Source organism: Epinephelus fuscoguttatus, linkage group LG21 (assembly GCF_011397635.1).
Source record: "Epinephelus fuscoguttatus linkage group LG21, E.fuscoguttatus.final_Chr_v1".
In the NCBI taxonomy this organism is placed as follows: Eukaryota; Metazoa; Chordata; class Actinopteri; order Perciformes; family Serranidae; genus Epinephelus; species Epinephelus fuscoguttatus.
In genome coordinates, this window is record NC_064772.1 from 2,684,218 (window position 1) to 2,692,298 (window position 8,081).

An 8,081-nucleotide genomic window follows, 5' to 3' on the forward strand; every position below is an offset into this window, starting at 1 on the left:
ACCAGGAATGAAAAACACATGAGAGTTTTTTATTAATGTAACCGAATGCTGAATGAAATACCGTTCGTTCAGATAACCCAGGCCACTGAAGAAACAAACAGTGGAGAATACTCTCTTAAAGGGTCAGAGGCATTCCCTGGAGACAAGGGCAAAAAGATTAAATGGAGTGTTTGTCATTTAAGACTTGTTTACTTAATTTAAAATAAATAAAAATTGAAGAGCAGCTTGGATGCAAGGATTTTTTCCTTAATGCACTACAGAGTTATTCAGTTGTCAAACATATAGTGTGCACTGTGCTGCTGTATTATGTAAGAAAGTGTAAATATTGGATCAGAATTTGGTATTGGCAGATATCTAGAGATACCTAGATATTAAAGGACTGGTATCGAGGGCAAAAAAATTATTCAAATTAGGTTCAACATTAGAATTTAACATATCCTGCAAGTTTTGTAAAGATTGGACAATATCTGATTTGTAGACTAATTTGTGTTATGTCACACCAATTTTTTGACATTTGTGGCACCCCTTAGAGTTTGACTTGAATGAGACTTTCAGGGTATGTTTCAGGTACTTCTGTGGACATTTCCTGCAAGTTTTTGTCATGATTGGCTCAACAGTTATGGCGTTAGGTCTGTTTATGTGCTGAGCATGCCCCCTCTCAATTTCATTGGTCAATATCTTCAAAACCCACGAAGATATCAACAAGCTTTTGAAAATTACTGATCGGCTTGGTCAAATAATGTTTCACAGAAAATTTTCTGTGAATCAGACCTACAGTTTAGGAGGAGATGTCAAAAATGCATTTTTCAAAGATTTAAAAATGCAGAAAATCCAGTCCAGTGGACCTTAATGGTTCCTGGGTGTTTTTTCTTTTTTTGAGGAGCACATGGAGCTGTACTTGTGTATTGAATTCCAAGTTCATCCTACTTATGGTGTGAGGGGCTCGGCCTTTCAAGAATTTAATTTTTGGGCCTTAATCATAGGCCATTGATGCATCTGGCAGATTGGCATATTTCTTAGGCAGCATTTGCACACAACTTCCAACCATTGGTGAAAATTTCATGTGACTATTATGTACCGTCTCACAGGAATTTGCGAAAACATTCCTGAAGAAAAACATGTTCACACAAAAACAACAGTTTCAGTCATTCAGGCTTCAGCTTCTTAGAATTAATATCATTTCCTGGTTTCGTTCCCAGCCGACAACGAGTTGGTGAATGAGGTGTTAGAGGACATCTCTCGTCACGAGGAGGATTACCTCGATCTGACGCTGGAGGAGGAAAGCGAGCTCATTGCCACCATGAAGTCATACCTGAGCCGAGGGCCCTCACATGCTGTGTGACAACGCACCCACACACACAGTCAGGGTGCTTTACTTACCCTCTGTTTAAAAGCAATACATGTGTTGTTTTCTGCAGTTATTTCACTCATTAAGTTAAAGGCAGTACAGTGCCAAAGCTGAGGCATCAAACGAACTTCATCTCCAAAATAACAACGCCACTCTTCATCAGACAGTTTTAATTATCAGCAATAATGCAGCTGTTCAATGGTTTCAACAAGCTTGTTACTCCACATCAGGTAAAAAGTATAAAAAGATTTTCTGCTGTCACGTGACAGATATTCATGTCCAGATTATATTTGAAACTATAATTGGTTAAAACTTTTAAGACTGCTGTTTAAGATTTTTCCCTCTGAATAGATAAATATTGTTTTGTTTTGTTTTGTTTTAATGAAATCATTAGTTGTTGTGACATTTTCTTTTGTTGAACCAAAGAAACTTTTTTTTTTTTTTTTTAAAAAAGACAGTTGCTTGAAGTGATTTTTGTTTAGAAACCGTTTGACGACAACAAGAAAAGTTTTGTGATGTCGCAGCAGTTTGTCAAATTTTATTTAGTGATTGTCTCATGTTGATGGAGCCAATAAAGAAAATGAAGGGTTCATTTATTAACTATTAAGTACATTTCCTGCATCCGTGTCAATGCTGAAACCTTAAGTTAGTTGCAAAGCATTGCTGAAAATGCAGATATATGCAGGGCTTGAAGTATGGTACCGGATTTTTGGCTTGACGGACATTTCTAGTACATACCTGTCAAGTTTTGGATTTGAAAATAAGGGAAGTTTTTCAAACAATACAAAACAATAAAAAAAATACAAATACAAAAATAAAATAAAAATCAACCAGCCACCCTCCTCCCCTGACAGTCCCTCCATAAGTAAAGAACAGTCCCTACAGTGCGGTGCGGCACCGGTAAGCCGTTATCTTTTGCGCAGCACGGCACTGTTGGAGCGGAGCTAGTGTTGTGCTCAGGCATTGTCACGTAAATAACAACTTCCAGCACTTAAATAGGTCATAGCACAAAATGTCAAGTGACTTTTTACTTTTATTATATTCAATAAAATTGTATTTTCCTAAATCTTGAGACACCTCATATGTAAGCTAGACAGACATTTCACCTGCTCATTACTGTGCACACATGTACTGTATGTACTTAGTCCTAAAGAGCCCTTCTGGTGCCAGTAGATACACAGAAACATCCCAGCAGGCTGTGCTTTGCAAGCATACAAAAAAGTTTCACACGTGAAAATTATTTTTCTTGCGTGTGCTTCACCTCCGCTGCTACAACTCCATCCTAGGGGAAACACTGCTGTGTGCGTTTTGTGCAACAGGTGGATGCGGTAGTCTACCAGTAGAGTAGAGAAAGAGAGCTAAGTAGCGTTGAAGTAGAGTAGAGCAGGCCAGAGAGATGGAAGCAAAATATATTAAACCCGGTGTTAATAGAGCAGAACTGGAGAGAGGGGTGAAAAATAAATGGAGGTGGGCATGGCTTGAGGAGGGCGCAAAATTATAGACAGACCTCTTTCGAGGACGATGTTTTCAATCTGCACCCATGTTAACCTATTTGACTGCATGCCCCCGGACCCCCCTAGCGCAACAGGCACTCCCTCCCCTTCATGCCCTCTAAAAACATTTCAGGCACAGGATTTTTTCTTGCTTCAAGCCCTGACTTAGTGACCTGTTTAAAGCATAAATGATGTCTGAAATTGTACTTGTCTACAACATGTAATAGACTAAAAACATTTCTTCAAAGTAAACAACCTTCAACTGTAGCTAATGACCGAGCAACAGGCTGAAAGGAATGTGGCAGTGTCTTAAGTCTTTGAAGGTCCAGTGTGTCAGATTTAGGGGGATTTAGTGGTGTCTAGCAGTGAGGACTGCACATTGTAACCAGCTGAAACTTCACCTGGATAGAATTCCTTCAATGTTCAGGAGGTTTTTACCAGGAGCTGAAATAAATTATCCTTCCTAACCAAAACAAACTGACCAGCTGAGTTAAATCAATAAAAACACTGAATAAAGCAGTTTCGTGTTACAAATAAGTGCTTTTATGACACTGTTTCTTGCAGAGGGGCTGCTAACTACAGTGGCCTGTAGGAAAACACCAGTGTCCCTATCTTAAGCCAGTGTTTAGTTTGTCCATTCTGGGCTACTGTAGAAACACAGCGGTGCAACATGGCGATCTCCATAGATGAGGACCTGCTCCCTGTGTAGATATAAATGGCTCATTCTGAGGTAACTGTAAGGTAACAAATAGGATGAACCCAGCAGCACTGAGGTGTATAGCATGACAGAGAAATGAGCCACATTAGTCCAGCAGAGATTTTCTTTCAGCGCTCTGATTTTTATTTCTCATCTTCAAAACATTACATACAGTTCCAAGTGTCTCACCAAACATGTAGCAGCTGATGGGTAACAAAGGCAGTTTCACAGGTGCAACAGAGGTAAAACACACAACCTGACCCTGTTTCTCACTCACTTAACTGCCTCCCCCCGGCCCATACCCCTCCGGACTTTACGAACACCATTACATAGTGAAGGGCCCACAGACAGTGCTCCACTAACTTTACAACATCTATTTTCAATGTAAGCTTACCAGTAGTTTTATATTAAACATATCAGTGACTAATACATAACACAGACAAAATATATTAAACATTTGAGAAACATCAAACCAAAGCTAAACTTAACCAACCTTCCCTGACTACTTGGTCCAACCTAACAAGGTAATTGACACCTGCTGGATCCCTGTGACTGCATTCTTACCTGTGCATTCCATGAAAAAAAAGCCAGGAAGTAGACCTTGGAAAGAGATTGATTAGTAGGGATTTTAAGGTACATCATAAAAAAGAACTTCCTGCAGTTGTCTGTGTGATGTAACTGTAAAGTCAATGTGCATGTGTATCTTTTCTCACCCTAGTCAGTAGGATGTTTTTCAGCTCCTTCACAGTAAGGATAACACAATGATTCTTATTAACAGGTGGTTATACACTAAAGAAAACATACTTATTATATTCCAATTCTGACAATACAGATCCCACAAAGACTGCTGTATAGCTGTGTGTTGACTCCACGCAGAGCCTACGCTGTTGTGAGCATTTATACATGTGCAGTGGTGTCTCCATGTCAATCTGCAGTTATACCTCCAAAACACTAGTTGGCAGTGGGGTTTCTGTAAAGTGCTGATTTATTCAAGCCACACATTAAACATGGCTTAATAGAGACAATACCAAACACAAGAACACAAATCAGCTTCATTATAGCTCGTAAGGTTAACAGACAAATTGTCTTAAACTAAACATTTTCCCCACAAATACAAATACACAAGCCTATGACATTTTACATTATATAAATTAGTCTAGCAGCCAGTGGAGTTTTCCTCTGCTCATCTAAAGCCGACATAACATACAGGACTTCCAATGCTATTTTGTGGAGACTTTGTCTTCACAACTTATTGTTTCTTTTCTGTGGAATAAAAGTTAAAAACTTTGTTTCCTCCAAGGTAAATGATTTTCAGCTAACAAAAATACACAGGTGGTCTTTGTTGCCATTTCCTTGTTACATTTCTGGAGAGGTGCTTGTCACGCTATGGTGTAAGGTATGTGTCTCTGTGGAGTTATGCTGTAGGTATGGTGTCAATTTGATATAGAAGGTTGCACATGTTGTAAATATGTAAACTCCCCTCAAAATCTACATTACAGTCATTACGGTCTTTTAACCTCACGTCAGCAGGCACTTTACCACTGCTACGACTTTATCACTGCTACCCACTCACTAAAATTAGTTTAATGTTTGTCGCTGCTCATGTTGGCCAATTTGGAATGATTCAGCTTCCATGAAGCCGTTTTGTTTTTATGTTTTTTTTAACTGTTAGTGCCAAAATTTAATTTGTTGCGGTTGTCTTGTTTTGTTATTTGAAGCCAGAATAGAAGGAGTCATGGCTCAGAACTTAAGTTTTAGCACATACCTGCTGCCACTACCCATCAACAAAAACAAACACAACTATGGTTAAATGTGATAAGTTGAAAGGACTGGACTGAGGCAATCATCAAAAATGCTCACACATGCAGCACACACTTTATATCAGGTTAGGTAAAAGGTATTTACTGTTGTAGGAGTTAATAACATTATGTGTGTGGTGAGGATAAAGTGAAAAGAAATTAAGCTAAATAATTTTTTTTTTTTTTTAAAAAACCAAGAAAAAGAACCGACAACCCCACTCTGGGAATTTCACCCAGAGAATTAATTTGGAGTAAAAGGCACACAGGTAAGCTTACTCATTAAGGGGCATGAGACGTGGTTCAAAGGTTGTAGGAAAATACAGTTTTATTTTTAAATAGTTATTTTTAAAAATAAGTTTTCGTCATTTGCACAGAAAGAAAGAAAAGAAAATCAAATAAGGGGCTGGAGCTGAGTGGATGGACAATGGTTACCACCACCAGGACACCAGCACCGCCACCACCGGTCTCCAACAACTTAAAAGAGAAATAAACAAATTAGTGGGCAAACAACAAACCAACAAAATAAAAGAAAAACAAAATCATCTCAGAAGTTAACAAAATTATAACAGTAGTGGGGGGGGGGGTGGGGGGGGCGCGACATGACTCCCCCTTCAATAAAGCTGTACCCCACTAGAATAATTTGAGATACAATTAATAATTTTTGAACAATGCAGTAGTATTTATTAAAAGCACAATGTAAGCGGTGCTCATTATAATCGCGCAATAATGTGCTATTTAAATCTTAAAAGATTTAGTCCCCCCCTCCCATTCCTAGTAGTGGTATATCCCACACTCTTTCCAACAGGCGGGGCTAGCAGCCGTTAGTACTTGGCAGCAGTAGCAGCGTGTGGCTGCCCACATTGCGCATGACGGGTAAGATGTTCACTCACAGATAAAGTTTAACTTACACAAGTTACAACACATCCCATTTTCTATTACAACAAGCCCCAGGCCCAGGCTGATAATATAAATTGTCTGCAACATTTCTCCTGCATTGTTCAAAAGCCAGAGTTTAGTGATAGTCAGAGAGGACAGGACAAGAGCAGTCAGTGACGGAGCGGCTCGTAGTTAATATCTGTAGGCTCTCCACCTGCCAGTGAGACAAACATGACAGACGTGCAGTTTAACTGACGAGGAGCAGCCATTACGCGCAGTTATTACGCACGGTTTTGAGTTGCGCAGCGGCAGATCTCACAGCACACTGTTTGTAAACCAGTTCACCAGTTTAATTGCAGGAAATGTTTATCTCACTGCCGGTAAAAAAACGAAAAAAACAAACAAAACGGTTTGCTCCTGCAGCCAGCCAGAGACGAAGGATCCATTCCACACACCTGAGCCAGATGAAAAAGAGGGAGAGAAGGAGAGAGATCGAGTTCGAGTTCGAGTTCGAGAGACCTGCTCCGGACACACTCAGCACCTTGGACAGCATGGCGCACCTGACTGTTGTCGATGTGTACATGTTAATTTGATTTCAGTCATTTTGTTTTAAATCTGGACATGTGCAGGTGGACTCAGCCAGTGCTAAGAAAGGTTCTATGCCTGCCTGTTGGAGAGATAGAGAAAAGATTAAAGTGTCAAACTGCGGTAAAAGAAGCTGTATAAAAGACAGGCTACAACTTTTTTTCCTTGTCCCCCCCCCCCCGTTATTATTCTCTAAAATTTTACTGTTTATTGTCCCCCCCCAACTATGAAATGGGATTTTCGCCCTTGCACACAAGGGGGGCAGGGCCCTGGTTAAAACACATAGAGTTGATAAGCATCTTTGGTGGAGCTGCTCTGGGACACAGTGTGAGCCGCGGAAGCCAGGTAGCAGTGGACACAATAGCCTACACCCGCCAGAGCAGAGCAAAGTGGCGCAAACACCAAGCAGCGAGACAAAACAGCGTGGAGACAGAGCATCGGTAGAACAAAGCAGCAACGACCCCAATAAGCTGATTGCAGCTACTCCTAATCATGGGAAAAATACTGTTAGTGTTGCTACATCTGCATGGCTACATGGGCTGCAGGACAGCAGTGTGCTGTAGCCATCAGCCTTGCCCCCACCTGTCTCCTATGTCCCTCAATTTTAATGCACCACATCACACTTATGGGCACTCACATTCACATTCACGGTGTAGGGTTAATGTTTCTCCGTCAGGGATCGGAGAATCATAGTAAGAGGGGGGGTAGTGGGTTTACACACACTGTAGATAGGCATGGCGTGGCTCGTGGGGCCCGGCCCTCCTGGGCTGAGGGTTGGAGCCAGGGAGCCCATTTACATCATGGTGGTGTTGCTGGGTTCCCGGTGTCTGGGGGGTCCCGTGGCCCTGTGGCGGGTGGGCCGGGTGGCGCCCTGGGGGCTCTGTGGGTTCCTGTCGGGGTTCTGCCTCCTGACCGACTGTGGTTTTTGGGCCCTCTGCTAGGGGGTCCCGATGGGGGATTGACTGCTCGTGGCGGGCCGCTCTCTCCTGTGTGTTGGTGGGGGCCCGTCCTAGGGGGTTCTGGCGGGTGGCCCTTCGTGGTCCCCTGGTTCCCGATGCGCCGGGCCTGGGTGGGCTCTCACTACTGTCCGGTCCGGCGTCTGCTGGTGGCCGGCGCCTGGTGCAGGCCTGTCCGGTGCGGTGCTGGTTCTCTCCCCGGGGGCGGTGCCGGGCCCCCCCGCCCCGGAGGGGTGGGTGGGGGCGGTCCGCGTCGGGCGGTGGGTGGGCGGGCCCTCCTGCCCCGCCTGTCTGGGGTGTGTCTCTGGCTCTCTGGGGTGCCGACCA

General features: G+C 42.6%; 1 protein-coding gene across 2 annotated transcripts in view; it reads left to right on the forward strand.

The window, feature by feature from the left end:
• Window positions 1–1,960, forward strand: part of nub1 (negative regulator of ubiquitin-like proteins 1) — a 65,942-nt gene extending 63,982 nt beyond the window's left edge. For both annotated transcript variants that reach the window (XM_049565774.1, XM_049565775.1), the window contains one exon: window positions 1,200–1,960. In XM_049565774.1, coding sequence (XP_049421731.1) covers window positions 1,200–1,342 — 143 coding nt within the window. In that variant the 3' untranslated portion in view covers window positions 1,343–1,960. The remainder of the gene's footprint in view (window positions 1–1,199) is intronic.
• The last annotated feature ends 6,121 nt before the right edge of the window (window positions 1,961–8,081 follow it).